The 25,901-nt window shown below is 43.5% G+C and overlaps 1 protein-coding gene across 2 annotated transcripts in view; it reads right to left on the reverse strand.

The window, feature by feature from the left end:
- LOC142566392 (MPN domain-containing protein-like) overlaps positions 1-25,901 on the reverse strand; it is a 59,661-nt gene that overhangs the window by 15,293 nt on the left and 18,467 nt on the right. For both annotated transcript variants that reach the window (XM_075677365.1, XM_075677371.1), the window contains exons 3-12: positions 25,703-25,849; positions 20,575-20,643; positions 14,636-14,694; positions 14,526-14,545; positions 12,846-12,933; positions 12,651-12,747; positions 10,530-10,602; positions 7,911-7,987; positions 7,633-7,804; positions 505-575 (exon numbers count right to left, since the gene is read on the reverse strand). In XM_075677365.1, coding sequence (XP_075533480.1) covers positions 505-575; positions 7,633-7,804; positions 7,911-7,987; positions 10,530-10,602; positions 12,651-12,747; positions 12,846-12,933; positions 14,526-14,545; positions 14,636-14,694; positions 20,575-20,643; positions 25,703-25,849 — 873 coding nt within the window. The remainder of the gene's footprint in view (positions 1-504; positions 576-7,632; positions 7,805-7,910; positions 7,988-10,529; positions 10,603-12,650; positions 12,748-12,845; positions 12,934-14,525; positions 14,546-14,635; positions 14,695-20,574; positions 20,644-25,702; positions 25,850-25,901) is intronic.

Genomic DNA, 25,901 nt, shown 5'->3' on the forward strand with positions numbered 1-25,901 from the left:
ATTCAGCGCATAAAATAAACACTAAACAAGATCGAAATACAGAGCGGTTGGTAACATTGAGACGAGAGTTATTTCATATTGAATATATATGTACAATTGGGAAAATTGCTGTAAGAGACAACAGAAAAAAAAACAAAACAAAAAGGAGTGGTTATGCCTGCAGTGACAATAGATACATAGTGATGCTATTTTTTAAAGCTTTGAATGATTTACTTTCTTGGATAATGTTTACAGCAGGATGGTGATCGTTTAAAAAACTGGAAATTCTGTAGCTAAGTTTCTGGGTGCCGTAGTTTGTACGTATTTTTTCCTTATTGTAACATATGTGCCGGGTGTTGTAGGTGTGTGCTTTCGTTAGTAATGTGGGAGCCATGGGGTAGTCAATCTCATAGCTTTTATCCTCGGACCCCTCATCCCTTGTAATGAAATAGAATCACTTGAATTTAATTCAACCTTATAGGTGCCTTTAGTATCCTTTTAGCACAATGCAGTGCAAGATCTTACCTCTGGTGGAGGCATTACCCAGTAGGCCAGGTACTTGGCATCTACGCAGGATTCATCTTTAACATAAGGAGCTGAAAGAAGAACAATTTCTTTATTAGCTCGGACGTTCTTTGCACACAACTGCTATCAAGCACAAACAGCGAACATGCTTGATTCATGGGGTTTAGAATGACACACGATACATTATTTTATCATCCAGATATGATGTAGCTCATCACATCCTTTTGATAAAACATACACAACACTTAAAAAGACTCAGCAAGGATTTGACTACACTAAAGGAAACAAATAATCCTATAGGATTATATTTAATTAAGCAGTAGTAGATGCAAGCACAGAATTATTATTACATTAACAACACATAATGATAAGCAAGACAGCTGTGTTTCTCACTGTGACGGACAACTGCCCTTATCCCCTTCTTGTCAAAAAGTTGGCTCTAGCCTGAGGCTTCCCTAGTACACAGATATACGAAACATACACAGGGAATGTATGGAACTTCAGTACACAGCCGCCACGTCAATCAACTCGCTACACCGGTACTCTCTCCAAGAGCCAAACTGAAGGACACTGGTGACATGGCAGACAAACATTTCATTTTCAGTTGATAAAGCTATTAAATATTGAAGGGGAAAAAAGGACTTCCAGAGAGATTTGTCTTCTTTCAAACAAGAAACAAAGAAACTTCACTGTCATCAATGACATGCTGTATCCATAACAGATGTGCCAAGCCAACTTAATTTCCCTGTGTTGAAATCTGCCACAAAAACTACGTGATCACTTGTTTGGCGATGGACAACAAGTTTTCACAGACACTGCTGCAGTTCTCGCACAATGCAGTGCTGCACGCTTTTATATATTTTTCTTTTCATAATGCCTTGTGACAACAAATCCTCTAAATAAAAAAAGGAATTGGTGAAGTATCATCGAATGCTTTTACTTTTAGCCCTTTCAGTGTCACAGACCTACCGGTAAGTTTCTGTATTTCTGTCCCATTATGCCACTAACGGACCCAAACGTTCCACACTTTCTCCAGTAGAATGTGCACAGTAACACGAAGTTGTTGAGCTCTGAGGTAGTTCTGCCATCTGTTGTACACGTATAGAAACATATGGAGTCATCTCTCTGGGTTTATGTTAGCGCACACCGGCAAATGGCAGGGGTGGCTCCCAGACTTGGTGCACCGCTACCACTGCGATTCTTCGTTTGAATACAGCCAACTTCCGATTTTTCGGATTCCCTAGGGGCTCCGAAAACGTTTGAAAAATGAGTGCGTGCCTTTTACTGGCCCCAAGGGCCCACATCACCACAGGCATGTCTGAAATAGCTCTGAAGGCCTGCCGGTACATTTAGTAGGCGTATCAGTGCTCTTGGTGTGACAGGAGACGGCAGGCGCACATCTGTACAATTAAGGAATACATACTGCCTACGGCTGCCAGCGGATCTGCGTGCGAGAGCACCTGTTCGAGGCAGCGAGATAATAAAATTGCGGTGGTGGTGGCTTCAATAACGACGTTTTGGACCTGCAGTCATGGCGAAAAGTCCAAATTGGGCGGCGAAGGGTTTTTGCGTCCGAAATTTCAGTCGTTCTTATACACTGACTTTATCAGGTACGCGGCGATGCCGCGAAGACGTCCGAATTATCGGTTGACTGCATTTGCACTGTAGCGTAAGCCACCTCTCTTGCGTGTTTCTGCTATCTCTCATACTTTTAGAGGTTGATTTTCTTTTTACCCTGACACTATGGCGGTATCACGGGAGCGTGCTGTTATGGTTCCCTTTATGTGGCAATGAATGGAACAGATGCCAAACGCCTGAGACACGACGTGCCTAATCGTCACGCTCGTCAACATGAAATTACTTGTCCGTCGGGTGTACGTTACAGGATTATGCACCAGTGCAAATCCTACTCTCCTTTGTCCTATGTTAACCCTGTCTATGCCAGAGAGTGGTTGCTCTCCGTATTTCTCTGTGTGGGTTGACCCAATGTGTGATGACACGGCCTTCTACTAGGAAGCAAGAGAGAATGAGGTTTCCCGGTTGGCGGAAGGTGAAGAAAACCAGTGAGACACCAAGTGGAGACACTTCTTCTCTGCCCTTGCGTGCAGGAGCACGCACGCTGAACATTTCTGTATTTTTTGTCTTGGAGTGCACTGCTCACCCGTAATGATGTATTAAATGTTTGTTATTTGTTTGTTATTTGTTTTTACATCACCTTGTCTTCCCTGCCAAACCATCTCTAAAGGTCAACCTGGTTCGAGCTCCAAGCAGACGCTGTTGGTGCTTGCCGAAACCCAATTCCTGTAACAACTGGTGGCAGCCTTAACAACTGGTAAGCAGAAGAGGGACATGGATCTACAAGCCTCGTCTACCAAGTCGCAACGGAATGCAGTATTTGTGACGGTCTACGCCGCATTCTTGGCTGCAAGGTGGTGGCTTTCTCTGCTGAGTTTTACCAGGTTTTGTTGAAGGGTTAGAACAGAACGGGTAATTCGAGCTATTATTGTAGCCTAGTTAAATTGTGGCAAGATAGTTGTGTACATCAATAAAACTTCGTTTTATTGGCGTCCCCTTTCTTATGGATTAGGATTATGTTAGCGTTCTTCCAAGATTCCGGTACACTCGAAGTCATGAGGCATTGCGTATACCGGTGGCCAGTTTTTCTAGAACAATCTGCCCACCATCCTTCAACAAATCTGCTGTTACCTGATCCTCCCCAGCTGCCTTCCCCTTTGCATAGCTCCCAAGGCTTTCTTTACTTCTTCCGGCATTACCTGTGGGATTTCGAATTCCTCTAGACTATTCTCTCTTCCATTATCGTCGTGGGTGCCACTGGTACTGTATATATCTCTATAAAACTCCTCAGCCACTTGAACTATCTCATCCATATTAGTAATGATATTGCCGGCTTTGTCTCTTAACGCGTACATCTGATTCTTGCCTATTCCTAGTTTCTTCACTGCTTTTAGGCTTACTCCGTTCCCGAGAGCATGTTCAATTCTATCCATATTATGCTTCCTTATGTCAGCTGTCTTACGCTTGCTGATTAACTTGGAAAGTTCTGCCAGTTCTATTCTAGCTGTAGGGTTAGAGGCTTTCATACATTGGCGCTTCTTGATCAGATCTTTCGTCTCCTGCGATAGCTTACTGGTATCCTGCCTAACGGAGTTACCACCGACTTCTATTGCACACTCCTTAATGAAGCCCACAAGATTGTCGCTGATTGCTTCAACACTAAGGTCCGCTTCCTAAGTTATAGCCGAATACCTGTTCTGTAGCTTGATCTGGAATTCCTCTATTTTCCCTCTTACCGCTAACTCATTGATCGGCTTCTTATGTACCAGTTTCTTCCATTCCCTCCTCAGGTCTAGGCTAATTCGACTTCTTATTATCCTATGGTCACTGCAGCGCACCTTGTGGAGTACGTCCACATCTTGTATGATGCCAGGGTTAGCACAGAGTATAAAGTCTATTTCATTTCTAGTCTCGCCATTCGGGCTCCTCCACATCCACTTTCGGCTATCCCGCTTGCGGAAGAAGGTATTCATTATACGCATATTATTCTGTTCTGCAAATAATAACTCTTCCCTGCTATTCCTAGAACCTATGCCATATTCCCCTACTGAGTTGTCTCCACCCTACTTCTTGCCTATCCTGGCACTGAAGTCGTCCATCAGTATAGGCAGTAAGGCAGTAAGGCCCTTACCTGTTCTCAAATAGGTTGGATCAGATTCTGTGCCAGAAAGCGCTAGTGTTTGGGGAGGCTAGCATAATAGCACCAACGAGATCAAACGCTTCTGAGTTAGATGCAAGAGCAGTTGTGGAAACAGCACTAACTTAGGTGGATGGCTGTTCGGAATCTCAGAAAGTGGAGATCGAGAATGCCACTGCATTGGAAACGCAGGAGTTTGGATCCGTGCAGGCAGAGGTCCTGGTAGTGGCCGCAGCCGAGTTATTGGATGGGCAGTCGCCAGACTTGCTTGTAGCACCTATGTCGGAAGGTCTACAGCGGTTGTTACAGATAGACAGTCAGCCTTAAGTCCGAAGAAAACAAGGACCCCAGCCTGTGGAACATCTGAAGCAACTTAAATGAAGGTGTTGGACAGGTAAATGTTCCCGAAGAGATTCCGGTAGACTTCCCGGGGCTCGTGTCAGTCACTAACAGAGAGGCTAGGGAACAACTAATTAGAGAACTAGTCTCTAAAGTGCAGCTGGAGCCCGAACAAATGACAGAGTTGCAGGAAATTCTGCAAGAGCTTCCGGACTTATTTGTCAATAAGCCAGGAAGGACATCACTTCTTACATCACATCGAGCTCACTTCTTTGGAGCTAGTACATTCAAAGGCTTATCGAGTATCAATGCGCCAACATGAGATTACGGATGCGGAAGTGGAAAAAATGTTGAGTCTAGGTGTGATCAAGCGTTGTGAGAGGGATTACATACAGCTCGCCTATGATCTTAAATGAGGTGCTATGCAAGGATCCGCATTCTTACGTACATTACCACAGGCTGTACGTGATCACTAAAGATAAGATTTATCCTATACCAAACATCAAAGAGGCCATCGAGAAAGTTAGTAGACCCGATTCATTTCCACACTCGATCTAGCTCGAGGCAACTGGCAGGTTCTGCTCGCAGAGCAAGCTAGCAGGTATGCCGCCATCATATCTCCATTAGGAACGTTCCGCCCTAAGGTGTGTTTGAAAAATTCACTGTACCATTTCTCAAGCCTTATGGACAAAGTGTTGCGAAGACAGATGATTACTTAGATGACGTCGCAATATATTCTGCATCATGGACGGAGCATATGCAACATCTGAGAGCAGTGTTCGCCCGCTTGCTCTTCGAAAAACTGAGCCACATAGTGTCCATGGGGATCTCCTTTAACGGTGAGGCAGTCTGTTATGGTTCACTTTGTGTGGCAATGACTTGAACGGATGTCAAATGGCTGAGACATGACCTGCCTCATCGTCACACTTGTCAACATGAAAAGAGCTTTCCGTCGGGTGTGTGCGACAGGATTATGCACCAGTGCAAATCCTACTCTCCTTTGTCCTATGTTCACCCCCTCTACACTGGGGAGTGGTTTATCTCCATACTCCTCTGTGTGCATTGACCCAACATGACCTACGTTCACCCCCTCTATGCCAGGGAGTGGTTTCTTTCTGTATTCCTCTGTGTGGGTTGACCCGACATGTGCTGACAAGCCCCTCTACCAGGGAGCAAGAGAGAATGAGGTTGCCCAGATGGTGGAGGGTATAAGAAAACCAGCGAGGTGCCACGTGGAGACACTTCTTCTCTGCCCTTGTGTGCAGAATGACGCAGGCTGAATACTTCTGTATTTTTGTCTTGGAGCGCACCGCTCACTTGTAATGATGTATTAAACTTCTGTTATTTGTTTTTACATCATCTCGTCTTCCCTGCCAAACCCTCTCCGAAGGTCAAGCTGGTTTGAGCTCCAAGCAGGCGTTGCTGAAGGTCGCCAAAACCCCGTCCCCGTAAGTGGTGGCAGCCTTAACAGTGTGCATCAGAACAAAACTAGGTAGGAGATGGAAAATGAAGACAGAAACATACTAAGAGTGCATTTGCCATTATCCGTGTCATTTTTCTTTCTTCTGCATAACTGAAAATAAACTGTTGTGTTCATTTGCTACTATTCAAGAAAAAGCCCGACACGGAAAGGGTTAGAGTTATGTTTGCCCATTCAGTGGATGAACTGTTTGATGCCACCTATGACGTTTTACATGCCCATAAATTGCACACTTGGCTTTCACTTCTGTTTACTATGCCATGATTTTTTTAAACCTTTATTTTTTGCTCTGAGGAGGAAGTTTTTTTTTTTTTTTCCTAATGTGTTTTGGTGCTACTCCTTATTATTACACTATTATATGTCTAACAGTGCTTTTTCTCACACTTATGGTTATAAACACTCCTTGTGTATTACTTTTTACAGCATTGTGCAAAGTTGCACATGCATGTGTAATGTAGAATGTAACCGAGCTGTCTGTGCCATATCTGCAGAGAGGGTCAAGGTCTTGTCAGAGACTAAAATTTAGCCTTGAGCCTTGAGTTCCTCTTAGACAATAGGGAACTAAATAAACTTTGACCTTTAACCCATAACCTGCCATTCTTGTCATCCTGCTTCAGCATATTCAATTGTGCCCATGACTGTGTGCTCAGAACCAGGCAGCCTTAGCCACTGAGCTACTGCAGCAGGCCTGTATGTAAAATAAACTGCTGGATGTTTCCCTTCTATATTAGCGACAGGAATAAAATTGTCTGCATTGTATGCAATGCACCTTGAAAGCACCTAAACATTTTATAAACCCACAAGGCATATGGCAGTTGCCAAACTGGCAAATACAGTTGTACTAGCAGCACTAGTAGTAATAGTAATAATATAGCAGTTATTGTGCAAATATGGTAATGGTGTCAAATTAATGAAAGTAATAATAATTATCCACACAAATCACTTGAACCAACTTCACATGCTTTTCTTTTCTAGTTTTTAAAACATTAAATGATACGTCTACCACAAAAGTGAACGACAAGCAGAAATGGTGCTTCTCAGAGTAGCTGGCATTGGGACTTTCTTTTCAAGCACGGCAAGAAAAGACAACAGACTGGACAAGTGCAAGATGTGTTTGCTCTGTCCAACTTTCATTCTTTTGGTGCCCCAAACAGGCCAGCATGTAATGGCCCCCACTTATTTGGTCTTGCACAAACAGCTAAAAATTAAACAACTTACTCACAACGAGGCTACCCTATTGTATTTTAGAACTAGCTTCACCTAGTTTTTAATACTGCATGATCCGCTTCCCCACTATGCGCCTTATGTGGTGAGCTTGGCAATGTGGAGCACTTTGTCTGTTTGCGTCTGCAGTCCAATGTGGAAAGCTATTTGCTTAATGGCCTAGAGAATAAATGTTTTCTATACGCTAGCTTTCAAGATGTAGTGCTTCCTTTTGACCACGAGCGACAAGGAAAGGAGGTCTACGTCTGTTGATTGCCTTCCTCTGAGACACACAGTTGATCAACGTTTAGCACCCTTAACAATAATAAATGCATGCCGGGCTAATCCCGCCTGCTGCAACACCACTACCAATAAAAATTCAAGGTGCACTTACAGCATATGAGGCCAACGCATGGTGTATATGAAGAATCACTTTCACCCTTCATAGTGATCTGGTAGTCCAGCTGGGAGTTGCAGTCTCGCAAGCTTGGCTGCGGTGGAGATTTTGGGTGACTGTGGTACCAACCCACAACGGTGAGATGGCGTTGCTCAAGTGACTCGCGAATCTGAGAACAGTCATGGTGAAGTGATGCAATCATGAATACTAACTCTATGAGTAGCCCAGAGCCTCTCCAAGAAGCAAAGTGAAACACTTTTAAGCATTTACTGTACCTCTTCCTCTATGGCTGGAGCAGCCTCCTTGTCCCCGAGTCTCCCTCTACATGGGAACGCTTGCAATATGGAGAGGTCTGAGTGGAAGAGAATGCCAGTGTTCACATTATAAATGCACAAATAACAAGACATCTCTTATGCTTTATACTAGACATGTTAACATATTTTCTGCTTCATGCAATACAAAAGAATGTAATACAAATACAAAACATTGAACATTTATTTTGAGCACATGGCACACAACGAAGTTAAAGGATTTAAACAAGATGACGTACTTATCAAATAAAACCACGTGCATAGGCAATGACATGTAAGAATTGAATGCAAGACTTTCATTACTGAAGATGTCTTTTAAGCCTTTGACCAATGGTTGACCTGCCATGGCTAGTCGAATTTTTTGCCCAGTGCTCAAGTGAATGTCCAGCTGAACACCACAATGGGCAGAAGTTGTAGTTCACACTATGATTCATTGAGGGTCTATGGTTAAGGGAACACTAAAGGCAAATACTAAGTCGATGTGGACTGTCTAAATACCATTCTAGAAACCTCACAATGCTTGTTTCGTGTCTAAAAAAGACGTCGTTTACAAGAAAATTGCATCTGAAGGGTGCGAATACCTTTTTCAAAATTAAAATCTCCCACCACCCAACCGGGGAGTGGTGATGTTGCATACACCATCACTACTGTTTGCTGCCGTTGGTGAGTAAAACAGCGCTTGACAGATGGCAGTACTGAGCCAATACAGAGCGGTGGATTCGCCGCTGCAGCTGCTTTTTGGTCAAGTGGCGTAGACCATTGGGCATCCCGCAACATCACATGGAAGTTGAATTCTCTGCTACTTGCAGTTTGTGCGAGTTTCACGAGCCAGCAAAACCAGCGCATCACTACGCGCCAAGGAAACTACTGAGACATGAAAGTGTGGGAGGCGCAGAGTCTAGCGAAAACAAAACCTTTCGACCGCCCGCGTCGCTGTCAAGGGTATTTCAAAGTTCTTCTTTTTTTTTTTAAATTAAACAGAACTGGACATGTAGCATTTTATTTCATCTTATTATACAATAGAAGGATGTTTTTTGCAACCAGTAGTTCAGTACTAGAGATAGAATTTACCTGAGGATTACTTTCGTCATCAGGCAAGCGCTTGAATGTCCCGGCGGAGTCTCTAATCATGTCCTGCATTTACCTCAATTTCTCGATTATGAAGGCTCTGTTTGCGAAAATATTGACGCCTTAGAGATTCTCAAGCACTAATCTATCACTTTAGCTCGACTTAGTATTTGCCTTTAGTGTCCCTTTAAGTGAAACAATGAAAACAAGCCAGTGATAGTGCACTTCTGACCGAAAAACGTCTTCCATGCTGTAACATGTGTGTACAGGCTTTATGCAAAGCCATTTTCTTACAAGTATAATATATCCCAAGCATTTTTTTTTTAGCTGCACCAAATTTTAAAAAATCACTTGAGGCAGAGATAGCACTATTCCAGCCCTTGAACTAAATTACTTGAGGCAGACATTGCTTCTACAAGAAATAAAAAATACTTGATTGAATAATTAACATAACTGCACCAGTAAACTTATTTATTAGTTACTTTACCGCACACATTTAAATTTACAAATTGTAGCTGGTCAGTTCGCAAGCCATATACACTTGGAATGAATACTCACCATGACCGCAGTTTCAAGATATTAATTGTCGAAGTGTGCGATAAAATACAGAGGCACTCCAGTTACTTTTGCGCTTCAATGCACAACACAGCATTTCCTTAAAAAAGTAAGCGGACCAACGGTGCATTTTTACCGCAAGTTGGATGGCACATTCCTCGAAACTGGTACCATCCTTAGAATTGGTCCCAAGTCTATATGCTTTGCAAACTCGCTAGCTACAGTTAGCAAATTACAATACATGCCGTAAATGATTAGTAAAAAAACTTCATCAGTGAAATTTTGTTAATTTGTCAATCACACATTTGATTGCTTGCGGAAGTAAGGTCCGCGCCCGATCGATTGGTTTAACCCTTTAATGACAAGACATATAAATGCCCAGAAATATTTTGATTTTGTATATAAATGTGCAAAGCACAAAGAATGAGCTTAATCAACAAAATGAACAATTTTTTTTTCGGAAATTTTATTTCAGAAATTGGGGGAAAACCCCAGGCAGGAAACTGGTAGTAGGCTTCACCCCAAGCTACCTAAGGCTTCGTTTTCATTTTGTATAGACAGCTCTCATATGTAAAACATAGGTGTACATCACATTTGCTTTACACCACCACAGCTGGATATCTTGCATCAGCCTGTCTCCTCTAAACCTTGCTTTCAAAAGACAGCGAGTCACGTGCCAAACTCTTTCCTTGTTCAGCGTTCATGAACTAAACCAACAAAGGACGCTTGCTGCCTGTCATTCAGTGTTGACCAAAGTTATTTAGCCAGAAACTTAGTACTGAATACTGAAACTCAGCAAGAAAAAAGTATTTTTCTGGTATGTTGCCTGTAGGCAACACTCTACAATAAAGGGTTAGTATTCTGCTACCTGCCACAGGAATCTTTAAAAATTTTGGTGCAGATAAAAAGAGCAGCCTATATTTAATCTTTTTACCAAAAAGCTACAGCTGAATAACTCACTATGTGCAGCAATGTCCCATGTTCCGCCAAGGTAACCAACCACTTCACTCTCAGTCAAGTGGCAGTGAAAGTCCTGCAACAAAGAAAAAGAAAAAAAAAAGGCGCTGTCCATAAGAATTGTTCTTAATATACTGCAATCACGGGAAAAAAGCTGCAGTTACACCCAAAAAGCGAAGCATCAATTATGATAGCAAATTAGAGGACAGCTTTACGAAGTAATGATAGTAGTTTTATCAGCCATATAAACTTGTAAACATAGGCATACTAACTAAATTAACAAGCATGGTGTCAGGCGTGCGCAAGCAAACATGAATATATCTCACTGCAAAAACTTGCTGTCAAAATGCTGCAGCCAGTGAATTGACCATCATGCGGCCGCTCACATCAACGCAAAACTAAGAGGCGAAAACACAGCGTAGTGCAGACTCTGTACCCGTCGCAGATGGCTTCAAGGTTGCCAGGTCCTTGGGAGAAAAAGTAGCCAAAAAATTCCGAAAAGTAGCCAAAAAAATGTAGCCACATTGCCACAAACCAACAATTGCCAATTTTTTATGTGATAATAATGAAGAAAACAAAAAAGACTTGTAGTTTCTTGTTTCACTAATGGCAAACAAAAATAACAGAACAAAACAAATGTTATTGCATATTATTGTGTCATAATTTACCACAATGACCAGCTGATGTTCCTTGATAATTTTTTGCTGCCCACTTTCGTGCTTTCTCATAGCCGAAGTGGTGACGCCAGTTTCAGTTCAATAAACTCACTGCACGCCATCCTTGCACCACTATGACTTCACTTCAAATGTTCCCGTGCGAACTGTATGACGTCACACACTTCTCTCCCTGGTATGCAGCTGCATAGTCGCATAGACATTGATGCCTGTAATGTCATGGCTGTCATGATGCGCTTTCGGTTGTCGCAGCTGTTTCTGACGCCAAGAACTATGGTCTTAGAGATTCTCTATAGAGGTACCGTCGCTGGGGATGATATTGGGACACCACCTTCCGTCGTATGAAGGGAGCAAAAGCTTTAAGATTCGTTAATTCCTCTTACTCAGAAGAAGCTGCTTGGGCCTGTTGAACTATCCATCCATGACAGTCCCGCACTGCTCGAAATGCTGATTTCAGCCAACTAGCACTGCATATGAAACATCTCGGGTAGTACAGGACAGCCCAGGATAAGTCAAATAGGCCCACTGACTATATGGCGGCTATGATGTATTTTCAACTCCTGAATTTGCTTTCAAAGCTTGCAAGACACAAAAGGATGGCCTTCAAGATCTGGTGTTTGGGGCTGTTGCTTGGAGGGGGCCGTCAGCGAGGGGGGGAGCGTGATTAGGACACTACCTATACTAATTACTAGTGCCAAAAGTAGCCAGAAAGTAGCCAAGTCGCCAAGCCCAATTTTCGGTCGCCAGGAGCCTAAAAAAGTAGCCAGTTTGGTGAGAAATCAACGAACCTGGCAATGCTGGATAGCTTTCATGATACAGTGGTCTGGCCGGACATGCGTGGCCACCCAGGCTGCCCAGAGTAGAACCCCCTTTCTCCCTCTCCCTCCCTCCCTCCCTCCCTCTTTCCACCCGAAGCCTTGCACGCAACAAAAGGCGGTGCACTTCCTCTCCACTATCCTCCGTTGCGTGCACGAGATTGAGCTGTGATCACTGGCTCACCCTTGCATGCTTTCACTCGCACATGCAGCACGCGGCAATGATTTTATCCCGCTTGGACTTCATATGGAACCTCACGGCGATGCAGCCGGCAGAAATGCGGCCTGAAGTGTCCATATAATTGCTATCGCAAAAAAAAAAAGGAATGTAAAGTCTTCAACCGAAAAATACATTGGCATGATATACTTCATGCCAACGTAACATTTCAATAATTATAACATAAATGACGTTCAATTTACTGGTAGGGCACAATAAATGTCTACAGTACTGTGCTGCAAAAAAATTTTTAGTCGTGCCCTACAGTAGACAAATGATATCAGACAATATGTGCAACAATATAAATCAGTTGTGTAAAATACACAAACAAAAAAAAAATCTGTACATGTCAATATGAATGAACAACCCTGATTGGTTTAACCATTCCCGCAATCAATAGTGAAAAAAATATACTAACAATAAGCAGCAAGCAATTTGTAGATATTGTCAATGTGAATGGTTGAATCCGGTCCAGAACACTAAATGGCGTGGAGATGACCAGGGTGTTCAAATCACTGAAAGAAAGAAAAAAAAAAAATAAAATCCAAGAAATCTAACTCTGAAGTAAATCAAGAGGGCAACAGAATATCGAACTGTCTAAAGAAAAGCATACCAATCAACATTGCGAGTCCCAAGGGCTCCATGACTTAGAATAAGAGTCTCCTTTGGTGCTGGCTGCCCTGGTGCATTCTGGTAGGCCACTAACAAAACAACAAACACTGTCAGGCACAATAAAAATGAGCATTTATAATATTCACACCCGACTATGTAACGTATCAAATGTAGCAATGTTTTGCAAGTTCAAGCACACAAGAAAAGCAATGAGACATTTACTTTTGATTTTAAGTGCACGATGCACAGTCAAATCTCGATAATTCGAACTCGAAGAAGCCAGAAAATTTGTTTGAATTAAAAGAAGGACTTGTTCTCGAAGTATTCATGCACTATAGCACGACGGCCGAACGGTGTTAGTCATGAAATATAGCGGCGCACAAGCACACAGCCAGCAAAAACCACAAAACTGCCTAAGCCCGCCAACGCTCGGTTCCCGATGATGGGAGAGGCGCCGGGCCGGCTGGGCTGGCGGCGCCAGCATGGAGGCGGGTGCGCGCGGAGACCGTCGAAGGTGAAGGAGTTACGAGAGAGTTGAGGGAGGGCGAGCGTAGTTGCGAGGAAGGGCGGGAGGGAAGCGGATTTGCTTTTCCACCATCTTGCTGGATGGCGCTAATTACATCTGCCCCAGAAGCAGCAGAGTTGCTGTTGCTTCCCCCTGTGTGATTGCGTTTTTTTTCTTTGTCTGCTGATAGATCGGCGCTGTGTTTATGTTCTTCATCCGGCATTCTTAACGCGAGTCATGTCTTATCAAGATGACAAAGTCATTGCCACTGATCATAATCATGTTGCTCCCTTCTGTTGTGGCGTCGCCGCGTTCAAAAGACAAGGAGAATGAGGTACTGGGTGTCGCCTTTGCGTCCTTGTATTCAGGGTCTGTTTTGTCGTACAGAATCGGATATGGCGCACTGTCTCCAACAACCTTTCCATCGGGGCGTCTCAATTTAGACGAGTCACTGTAAAAAAAAAATAATAATTAATAAAAAATAAAGACGCACGCGAACGAGACTAACCAAGCCAACCAAGACAAGCGCGAGCGGACGGGAGCAGACATTAGTGCGAAACAAGCGGTCTGGCTGAACCACCCGCTAGTACGAACAGAGCAGTCGGGCGGATCTGCCTGATACCAGTTTCATGTAATGAAACTGGTAACTGCAGGGGCCACTTTTATTCGTCTCCTCTGCTCGTGGCGGGCCTCGAAAAATCAGCCCAGGACTGGTCCCTCCCGCGGCGCGCGTTTTGCCACTAGTGTGGCTAGGGCATTACGGTGCAACGCAGAAATCGTGACCTTGCCATTTGAGAGAGAATAAATTTTCACCGTTCTTGTTTTTTTTTTTTTTTCCGCACGTGGCATTGAGGGGTGCCTTTTCTCTAAGGTGGGGTCAGAGCATTGCTGTTCAGCAGTGCCACCGTGTGATTTAGCGCGTTGCTGAGAGCATTGTCGGAGCGCGGTATGCTCAAATTAACTGTCGCAAATGCTTGCGCGTTTGAATTATCGGCCGTTTTTGCCCATTAGAATACACCTAACTTTCATGGGACCATGGCGTCAGTTCGAATAAACCAGAAGTTCGAATTAAGCGTGTTCCAATTAACGAGATTTGACTATATTAGTGCAAGGTTGCTACAGAAATGCTGCTACGTTCAAAATTTGAATAAACTGTATATATTGATAAAAACTTACAAGGCTTCTTGATAACAATCCTATGAAAACAAGAAGAAAGCATACATTAGTAAATTTCTTTCCTGTGCAGTTCACACATTTAAGGCTGCATGAGACGAAAAAAAATTTACCCAGACTTTGTCTTCTCTCCAGTAGGAGTCTTGGCCCCAACATTATTTTCTCTGTCATCCTGCATGCCAAATCAATATGCATTTGAATGAGAACTGCTGATTAAAAATTTGAATGCCGTAAAAACAAAAACAGCTAGAGTTGAATCTCGCAATAACGAAATTGGTGGGGAATGTGGAAAAAATTCACTTTTGCGAGAATTTCGTTGTTGCGAAATACAGCACAGATAGGTAATGCGTCGCAGAAGGAAATTTTACTGTCAAAATTCAATTAGCCTACTTGGGCAAGCTTTACTCAAGGATATAGAACTGCATTACCGACAGTACAAAGTGCACTGCATGCGTCGATAAGCAGTGGCAGCACTGCCATGGAGCTGTATTCTCAGTCAACTGCTTTCCGAGATACAATCACTTTGCGAGATTTTGCATAACTCAGCACCGGATGCACAGCAACAGCGCTCCACGCATGCAGCAGCATTTCCCTAGCGCATGCTGTTGACCTACGGTCAACAGCATGCACCAGCGGCACCAGAGGCACCGCCGCCTCTAGTGCCGAGCACGAAAGTGATCGTATCGTGCATACCCGAAGGCAATCAATCAAGATTACGGCCCTTCCACGCAAATCTGCGTCCAGCGACAAATCCGCACGCGATGCTTGTCGGGTGGCACCAAAACCAGAGTTCTTGAAGCAAGGGACGTGTATTCCCAGACGATTGCTCAATTCCAACCCGATGCAAGGCACTCGATGCAGCAATCACCATATCAAGCGCCATAAACAATTCCACATCAGTGGGACGTAAATTTCTTTGTATTTGCTGCATTTTTCTCGCCGAGGCACACATTACGCACTGCACTAGGTGTGCAAAAACCATCGTCACCTGTCGGTAACAACATGCGTGCCGCTTCATACGGGCGATCAACAAACAAGACGGCAGTTACGACGTGTTTTCAGCGCATGCGATCACTTCTGGCGCTTAGTTGGTTTTGTAAACAAAAATGGCGGCGCCCATGCAAGTGTAATGTGGTGGTATTTTACGCAATTTTAGTGCAAAATAATTGCATTTGAGCACATTTTGGAGCCTGGTGGCCTTGTGCAGGTAGGCAATATGCGAGGTTACGTTCTAGCAAATTTCATTTAGGTATAAAATGCATTGAATGCTATGGGTGTTCGCAGGGAATAAGAAAATATTTTGTTGTTGTGAGAATTTCGTTGTAGCGGGATTTTGCTTTCACGAGGTTAAATAGAACAGAGCAAACAATGCTTAGATGTGACCGAACTGTAGAGAACGACACACATGCTGTGCTGACTAAAGTTTTGTTTTTATTGTTCTTCCACACTGAATTTATACATGCATTATATTAGTGTACGCAAGGGACCTGAATCATGAGAAAATTTTCAGCCAAACAAAATAGGCTGCAGCACAATGGTAGGCACTCTCAAGTCTTGACTGACAGCTTATCGATATCCTTGAAAAGAAAGGCATACGATCAATGCATTCTACCAGTATTAGCCTATGTGGCTAAAGCTTGGAGGTCTTGGAGGTTAGTACGGACTTCGGTAGGCGCAGAAGGATCGAAATGGGCCAGAACGGGAGGCGTTGTGAGAAGGTCGATTACATGTGAGAATGCAGAGGCCTCATTATCGTCTCACTAGAAAGGGGCGTCTTTTTTCAAAAGCTCGGTTAGTGGTTGTGCTATGGCTGCGAAATTTTTGATGAAACGGCGGAAGTACGAACAAAGGCCGATGAAGCTGCACACATCCTTGACACACTTCAGAACAGGGAAGTGCATAACAGCATGCCTGCGATCTTTCCTGGGTCCGGTTGCACTCCGTTTGCGTCAACAAGATGTCCAAGGATGGTAATTTGGCGACGGCTGAATTGGCACTTCGATGTGTTGAGTTGCAGACCGGCTCGACAAAAAACATCCAGGACTGCAAGAGGCGCTCAAGGTGCGTAGCGAACGTTGGCGAGAATACTATAATGTCATCCAAGTAGCACAGGACAGTTGAAACCGTGAAGAAGGGAGTCCATCATGCATTAAAAAGTGGCAGGAGTGTTACATAGACCAAACGGCATCACTTTGAACTGATAAAGACCGTCGGGTGTTACAAAAGCAGTCTTCTCGCGGTCGAGATCATCCACGGCAATCTGCCAGTAGCCGGAGCGAAGGTCAATAGAGGAGAAATAGCAAGCACAGTGGAGGCAGTCAAGGACGTCATCAATCCGAGGTAGGGGATACGTCCTTTTTGGTAACCCTGTTAAGGTGCCGATAATCCATGCAAAAGCAACATGAGCCATCCTTCCTTTTTACCAGTACAACAGGTGACGCCCATGGACTACGTGACGGTTCAATAATGTCCTTGGCAAGCATTTTGCGAACTTCTGCGTGAATAACTTGATGCTCAGCCGGTGACGCTCGATACGGGCAGCAATTAATAGGTGGGGCATCGTCGGTATTAATGCGATGTGTAACAGCTGTAGTTTGGGCCAAAGTGGCACCAAGTGTGCCTGAGCATGACAAAGTTGCTTGGGTCACCCAACAGAGTGACTCCAGGTTTAGACCATTTTTGTATGGGCATGCATTCGAGACCCTTGTGCGAACTGCACGTGTAGCATACGAAATTCAAGACGCCCTGCTAGCTGAGAGCCAAATGCTGCCCTATAACCATCACTGGCTTGGTCAGTTCCCATTGCCTGTCCCTGCCTGCATGTTGAGGCGAGTCACATTGTTGCGTCGGTCTGTTCTCCACAGACACTGGACACCTTTGCCTACAGCCAAGCGTTGTGCGTCGCACCTGAAGACCCCTTACCAGGCCATGGCCGACTTCACTGCGAACAGTCCGAGCAACAGCAGGGTGATTACCGTTCACCCTATACTCAAGCCAGTCAGCAAGGCCCCCAGTCTGGTCCATTTCACCAAAGCCTTTCCAGAGCCTTTCGAATACCAAAACTGGAAAACCCTCCCATAATGGTTTTGACACCGGGAGGCTTCAGGGGTTTGATGCCAAAGTACAAGCCCACACAATAGGCAGAATTTCCAAGAGCAGATAATACATTTAAATTGCGGTCAGCCAGGTCATACGTAGTGCCAATGCTGCGCCAGTAGAGGCCTTCGGTAGAGAATTGGCCTTAAAAAGACGGGCAAAGTCGGCAACACCGATATCAGGCAACAAGGCTGTCAAGAGGGCGGACCAGTCGTCATTCCTACCGTGTGTCATGTTACACCTGTTCCAACAATAGAACCCAGGATGAGCATTAAGGCTGTTGGAAAGATTGTTCCTGCTTTTATTGATATTGGCTCAGGCATAGCACTTATTGGCGACTTGCTGATCAATGAGTGCAAGCGAAAGGAAATGAAACTGCAAAATGTGCATGTCTGCCTGCAAATGGCATTGAGCCATATAGCTGAAGCTGATCAATGTATCCCCTTGCGCATCAGCTTTAATGGTAGAACAAAGAGGCAGCTTTCTGTTTGTTTGCCTTGACTGTCTGGCCAGTAACAGGCACTCAAGTTGCGTGAGTAAACATCCTTCTTTGAATTGAGGACTCTGGTCTGTCTTTCTGCAAGGCTGCGTATGAGTACAGCAAGCGAACCCCTCATGGTTCAGTTCTGGTTAAAGCAAAAAAAATGACAACCATTCCACTCTGTGAAGATGGAATGGCAGCGAAAGCTGAGGACAGTCAAAGCTCTCAAACGAAAAGCAAAGTGCTTTCACTGCCATTCCATCTTCACAGAGCGGAATGGTTGTGTGGGAATGTACGGGACAGTACCTGTAGCGCACGATCCCAATTAGTCACGTTTCGTACATTTCCGATCCTCGTCAGGTCGTTCTCGAACCACAGATGGCCGTACACTCTGCAACTAAATCCGAAACCTTTATCCAAAAAGTCTCGTTGGAACTTTGCATCCACACCTTTGAAATTTACTCGGTCCATCCGATTCCTCTGCCGCCATTTGCATCGCGAGTCTGGCGTCGTTCCTCAGTCGTAAGTGCCTGAGCTCGCGATTGTAGTTTTCATTCAGCGTCGTGGGAACGTTCTTTGTCAGTGATGGTTTTGCGCCGGTGCTGTTAACATTCTCATTGCTGTTCCCTCCGGCGCTCCTCGTACACATGTTGTTCTTTGGGTGTATGAATTATACGTGCATGCCCATCGATAATGCAGCTGTTGTATGGCTCACACCCCCTTAATCAATGGCTCATACCCCCATAGACATGACTTCCCAATTACGATGACAAAAGTGAATTTATGCTGGAATGATGAGCGGCAACGGAGCCAGCTGTGGAAGACGACGACGCTCCTGCCATTGCTGACGGTGAAAGTTTTTTGCACACTGAGCCAGCTGTGAAAAAAAGACGACGACGAGCGCAGTGGCGCTAGCACGTTTGTGCAGTTGACGCCAAGAATTTTTAAGTCCTTTTTAAAAATTTTTACAAAACATTTTTACACAAACATCTGTCCTTAGCCGTGTGCCTTGGACCTCTTTGGGTCCCGCGTGTGACAAGAATAGTTCTGGGGCACGTTACAGGTTCCCGAGCTCACAGGGGTATGTACCATTAAGCTTGGACCCTTTCTACACTGTCACAAGGATTGGCCTACATGATAATTTTTTCTGTTGCCAGACACCGAAAAACTACAGAAGGTTAGTCATACACAGCTTTCGCTGTAATATAATGTGTTTTTCCAGTTTTCGGTTCAGTTCCAGTTTGATACCTTGCCTGCTATCACTTTCTTGCTTGGTCAGCTGAAGTGTGCAATTAATTATCAGGATTTCTTGAATTTATGCTAAATAAAAATTTTCTTTTGCTGGACGTGCTTCGCTGGCACTATTACGAGTGGCACAGTGCGCAATCTTTACAATGAAGTGACCTGTATAATGAACGACTTTGGAGGCCTCAAGCGGTTCATTATAAAGGCTTTCGACTGCTGATTGGCATTTGTTACATCTTCTTGTGCGTGCATTAATCTGTGGGTTGACTATGTATCGTCTATCAGATCAATACAGACAGCAATAAACTTTGCCTATATCCTTCTCATAGTCTTTCCATGGAATCCTAAACTTCTGAAAATCCAAGGGATGTAAGAATTGTAGGAACATAATTTACACTCTTATTTGGTTTAAACAATGTAATAAAATTTAGAATAATGAGAACCAAAGGGCTTGATTTTTTTGTTAGACACAACCACATGAAGCCAACAGACAATGAAGTAAAGGAAGCATAGGGGAAATTACCTGCAGTTTTAACTGAAGTATAGAAATGATAAGGTAAAGGGAAACAAAAGAGGGAAAAAAAATGGCTAAATTCACTGCCATGCATGGTTGAGATTTTCCGTGCACTTGTTAAATACTGTCTTTTATTATCCAACAAGTGCAATGAAGCTTCAAGCATGTACCAAGAACCAAGTGACCCTGTTTGCTGCCTTGTTCTCACTACTCGGCACATCTGTTTCTGGTCTAACAAATAACTGAAAGTGCAAGAAATATGAGGTGAAGTTCAACACATATTTAAATAAAAGTAACAACAACTGGTGAACTGTCATGTTCCAGAGCAACATCTGGGCTTTGAGAGTGTGTACTTGAGGGCTCCAAATTAATTTTGACTAACTAGGGCTCTTTAAAGTACACTTAAATCATTGTACGCAGGTACTTTTGCATTCTGTTATCGTCACAACACAACAATAACAGAATGATGGACAGCAGCCATGAACAAGCCCATGACCTTACGCAGAGTGGCAGAATGTCATGGCCACTAAGGCACCACTCTGGGTGAAATAAAGCAGATAACGGATGCAGCAAGTCATTCAACCAATAGTGAGAACACATCTCTACATGCTGCACCATAGGTGACAAGAGTATTCAAGAGTACCTCTAAACTATGTTTTTACAGCATGTGCATGTGTGCTACAAGAATATTGCAAAATAAACAAGTCTTCACAGACCTTCTTTATCCTCTGTTTTCTGAACCAGGTAGCCTTATACCAATCCAGTTTTTTCCCCTTGTACCGGATCTAGAAGAAGAAGAAAAAAAAAAAGAATAGAGCAGAACATACACACGTTGAACAGGACAGTGGATAATAATTTTTTTTTCAACACCATCCTGAACATATAAACTAAATTACCTGGCAAGACATATTGCTCAGAAGTGTTATTTGCCAGAACACATAAGGGTATCATTTTTGCAGGGAAGCTTTATATGGCTAGCCGATTCGTCCGTCTATCTGTCGCCTGTATGCCGATAACTCCTCCAGCACAACCCCATGAGGATGTGCGAAAAGAGAGAGAGAGAGAGAGTGTGAGAGAGAGAAAGAGAGGCACGCAATTGGCTGCACCAGTAGTGACATCGTTGCTCTCTGTCGCAGCCAAGCGCATGGGCACAAGTTTCTCTCTGGCTCCATAATGAGCAGGCCACACATCATATGTACGCCTGAGGAGCAGGCAGCTTTCTATCAGCAACACCATGAGCAGAACCGGGAACGAGCTCGTCTACGCCATTCCAATGCTGCAGCCAGGCTCGACAAGAAGCCAGACAAGAACAGGCTCGTGCAGCCGAGTGCAAGCAGCAACTGCATACCGCGGATCCGGCAGCCTACCAAGCTGTCGTTTAATGAACCATCCAAATTAACCCAGTGATAAACACCGGGGCCACACGTTTCAGCTTCACTGGTTAACCATCTGTACAGAGGGCTTGGGTGATTTTATCTTTGAACAAAGAGACTTCTGCCCGAAGCTATCCCAACAAAGTATTCACGTCAAACCTCAAGGCACTTCTCTTTATGTGTGCCACGTACAGGGTTACCTACTGCAAGGGGGAACATCACAATTGTATTTAAGCACTCAAAACAGCCCATATATACAATGAAGGCCAGCTGATTAATCTTTCATAAACAGATATCTGCATAACACATCATATCCTTTATAATGTACCAGCAACGCAAAAGCCATTGCATCTATTTGAAGCTAAGCAAATATGTTTTGTTTTTTACCTAGGACCGTACAGTATAAAACTCATAGGACAGCTTCAATTCAAGGATAGAGCGTGGACAGTGAACCACACATCTCTTACACTTTTGCTTGGTGCCTGGCAGAACAAGACAGTGCGGCATAACTAATGTGAGCTGCTGTCATAGCCACTGCAAGCCAAACATTGCCATTTTGTCTAACAAACAGGGTGTTTCCACATGCTGACCTCTAATTGCACTCTCTCACAAAGAAGCTGAGCTGCAGTACAGGCTGAAAATTGAAACACTACAGTGATGTCGACAACAAAGACTAGTGACTGTATGAGGCAAGTAGCCAATGGGTTGTGCCAATGTTTGAATAAGTGCTCTTTCCGAAGTCAACATTTCACCCCTTAAAGGGCCCCTCACCAGGTATGGCCATTTTGAGCCAACAAGCGCAGAGCATACAATGTGCGATAACGATCATGTCCACAAAGTATTACATCGCTATGCGCAGCGGAAAGATCTGAAATTGGAAACTGAATGCCGTTTTCCCTTCTCCTTGCGGCCCCCGTGCTACAAGCCGGAGGATGACGAACACATGCTAGTGCGCCTACGTACACATGCTTGCACTTTCATGTTGCTCGTGGTGACACGTGACTTCGTTAATTATTCAAGGCAACATCTTTTATTTGTGTGATTTGTTGCTTGCATAGGTGAATTAAAGCTTAGAGAAATTATAAAATGTACAAACCGAATGTCTGCATGTTTTTGTTTTACTTCGCACTGCAGCAAGAAAAATGTACTTCCGTTTCGTCTGCTTGCTCCAGCGTCGTGCAGTCATGTGCGCAGACACCGAAACTATGTCGTTTTCTACCGTGTTCCAGTGCGGGATAATGCTCTGTGATTTGCTTGTGTCTGCCTCAGTATTCGTGAAGCACAGACTTATACCGCTAGTCAGGTGTCCTCGTGCAGAGTGCACAAAACTGTGTGCTGCGCGAAATGAAACAATCACAACAGCTCACACACGACGCTGTCAGCGGAAGTGCGCCACAAAAAAGCAAGGAGAAAAAAAAATGAAGGTGGGGCCTGTGACGTATGCATTACGCCTTACTCGAGGTCCGGTATGGGAGAACGCAGGGAAGGAATTTTGCTTGCGGAGGCTAGATGGGGCAGGTGGAGAAAGCGTTCATGTTTGCGGTGAAGCTTGCCTCCTGAAATCATGGGTTCGCGACAGTGAAATATTTCTATCTTGGCTATTAATGAGCAGATTTGAAAAATTTTGACTTGTCTTCCCTAGAAGACAAGTAACAACTCCCAGCGTATAACCAAAATTTACTATGGGGCCTGGTGAGGGGCCCTTTAACTCCCAATTGCGAGTTAACTTATCCTGAAATTTTGACAATTTTGGCACATGTGTAGGCGTTCAGTTTCTTGTAATTTTAACAAGAAAATAATACACAATGACTTTCACCAATATATATTTTTGCACTTAAAAAAAAATTTTTTTTAACTTGTCATGGCAGTTAAGGGGTTAATGCGTTACCCGTTTTTGTTAGCTTGTGTATGAAAAAACATTCTTTTTCAACAACCAGCGTCTTCAGTATTGGCTTCGAATTGAACCAATTTCGAATAAAAGCTTATGCTGAATTCTAACTGCAATTTGGAGCTCTTCAAGAAAAAAATTTTCTGCTCCTTTTTGGAGAAAGTACGTTTTGACCCTTTGAGGGTTATCACCGTACATGGCAGTGAAAAGAAATCCCAAGTGATCATGGCTGTACATATACGGCAGTGACCAAACTTTTGAAACAATGCATCCTTGCAGAACGAACTGTCACCTAATGTCACTACGGAGGTGCTGCAACTTTCCGTGAATTCTAGAAAAAATTCTTAAATCTGCTGCTGCCCCTTGGCTTACACCAAAACTGATTTTCTGCTTCACACTATGGTGGCTGCCCTTGTGGTACACTCCAGGAGTATTTCAGCTTCACCTATTTTCGTGCTGTGTACTTATGCTCACGCACTTTATAACCTGCATTTTCGCATATGTCGTTTAGAGTTATCAGCGTCTGGAAAACTGATTTCTATCTTATTTCTTACCACTTAAAGTGTCAGCGCGAGGTGTTGCCCGCTTGGCTCTTTCTTATAGGTGTGTGATTACTTTGTTTACAGGCGGGTGCTCAAAAGCCGGCAATACCGCCGTACGAGCGTCTCTTTTTGCAAGATGTGCAAAAACAGACAGAACCTCATCTAGTAATCTAACAATTGATTACCATAAGGGCCTCACTGGCTTTGTTTTTTTGACAGTTGCACACCACTTAGTTTGCTTGCAGGCGCTCAGATGACATCTTCATTCAATGAGAAGTGCCTCTGTCAAAATGTTGGCTCCAAAGGCACTTGTTCAATCACTAAGGAGTAGCATTGCACTATTAGGATACTTTTTCTTCTTAAGAAAATCGTAGCTTGCAATGCAGTCTCTTGGGTTGAGGCAAAGAGGAATCTGGCTGAGATGATGACAAAGGCTCTAGTTCCTGCAAACGTATGTTCGACAATCTGTTCCATCCACTGAACCAAGAAAGCACTACTACTCAAATGAAAAGGTATGAGGTAAGCTGATTTTTTATAAGATTAGACTTCTTCAGAGTTCACATTTGAGTTTTTGTGCCCAGAAATAGTTGGATTTCTGATTAAACTGATTAAACTTCTTGTGTTGCAAATTTAAAACCAGTGTTGTTCCAATGTTCCAAATAAGCAGGCAAGCAATGTTTTGGCACTACAAATGCCAGTAGTTCTGTGTGCAGTCGTGCACCCTTGCTTGCTTTGACAGGAGCACAGTGTTCCAAATGCAGAATCAGTGGAAGCGTTCCCTTCTGGAGGACCGCACTGCCACAGAGCTTGTGGAATTTGAATATATATAAAGTATACCAGATTTAATACTGATGAGGTGCCTGCCCTCAAATGTGGATGACCATGTACACTTCACCACAAAACTTTAAAATATTGCTGAGCTGCCTTTATGCACAATGATACACTCTGCTCTGCAAGGAGTTCTATACATGGGAGAATGCTTGACCTTGGGCTCAGATCCACCTAATTCTCGTATCTGAACAGTTAAGACATGCATGAATGGTCTCGTTTGGCAAATGCGGCATTAAAAAATTGAGAAACCTGAAGCAGTTAATGAGTTAAAGTATATGCTAGATGTTGAGAACAGAATTTTGGGTTAGAAACCAGGACTTAAAATAACTCAAGACAAACATATCAGGGAGTTCTATAACAGGGTGACCAAAACTAGGCAGTTTGCATCAGCCAACGTGAGAGACCTTTTGCATACGGCCTTTCACTGGCTTTGTGTTTGCTGCCTACAATGCTTATGTAAAACATTCACAAAACAATTATGGTTAAAATTATCCCGCTTCATATTTTACAAAGTAAAACAGCGTAATGAATAACAAACGGTCACCTAATGACAAAATGTTCTTATGAAATAAAACCTTTGGGAAATCTGTCCCTGAATGTCACGCTTGCTCTGACATCGCATTTCCACGGTAGCGTGTCTCTACTAGGCGTGAGAATTCTCAGAACTGTAGCACAATATTAAAAAAAAAAAACTGTGATGTTTTACTGCTCAACCTTTGCTATTGAAATCAAATCAAAGAATGCAAAAGCCTGCTTTACCATTCACTAGACATAGCGCAGGAAAAATGGTACCTTCATCTTGAAATGAGCTGCCACATTCAAGAGTAGATGTTAAAACAGCGAGGCTTTTTTAAAGAAAATTTAAGTGCAAATATTCAGTACACATAGAAGTTTAATAACAAATTGATGTGAAATGACTTTGTATGATAAAAATGGATAAAAAAGAAAAGCAAAGATAACAGTTGCCTTGTTTCCTTCGATACAAGCGACACTCTTTACAAGCCCGTTCAACTTGGCAGCTTTTTCTTTCCATTATTGCACCCGTTCTTGTATCTGCTAATGCTCTATTATAAGTGCTCCAAGAATGTAATGATAAACATAGATATAGCAGGCAACTACAAAGCAAAACTGTTACAATAGGAAAACACAGATACCACAGAGTCTTCATGTATGCTTCAACACGATTTTATAATGGAGGAATAAACCTCACCGTGGACCAGCCACAACCAGACTTCTTGTCAGGGTTTAACAACTTTTTGCAGTGAACTGCCCACGAGCTAGGTGAAGAGTAGACTTCTTGAGTTTCACGCCACTTGATTTTTCCGTCCTTCAGCAAATCACCGGTGAATCTTGAACCCTGCAACAGTAAATGTCGAATGACAAGACTGCTCCAGATGGGCATAGATTGC

This window comes from Dermacentor variabilis, chromosome 1, assembly GCF_050947875.1.
Source record: "Dermacentor variabilis isolate Ectoservices chromosome 1, ASM5094787v1, whole genome shotgun sequence".
In the NCBI taxonomy this organism is placed as follows: Eukaryota; Metazoa; Arthropoda; class Arachnida; order Ixodida; family Ixodidae; genus Dermacentor; species Dermacentor variabilis.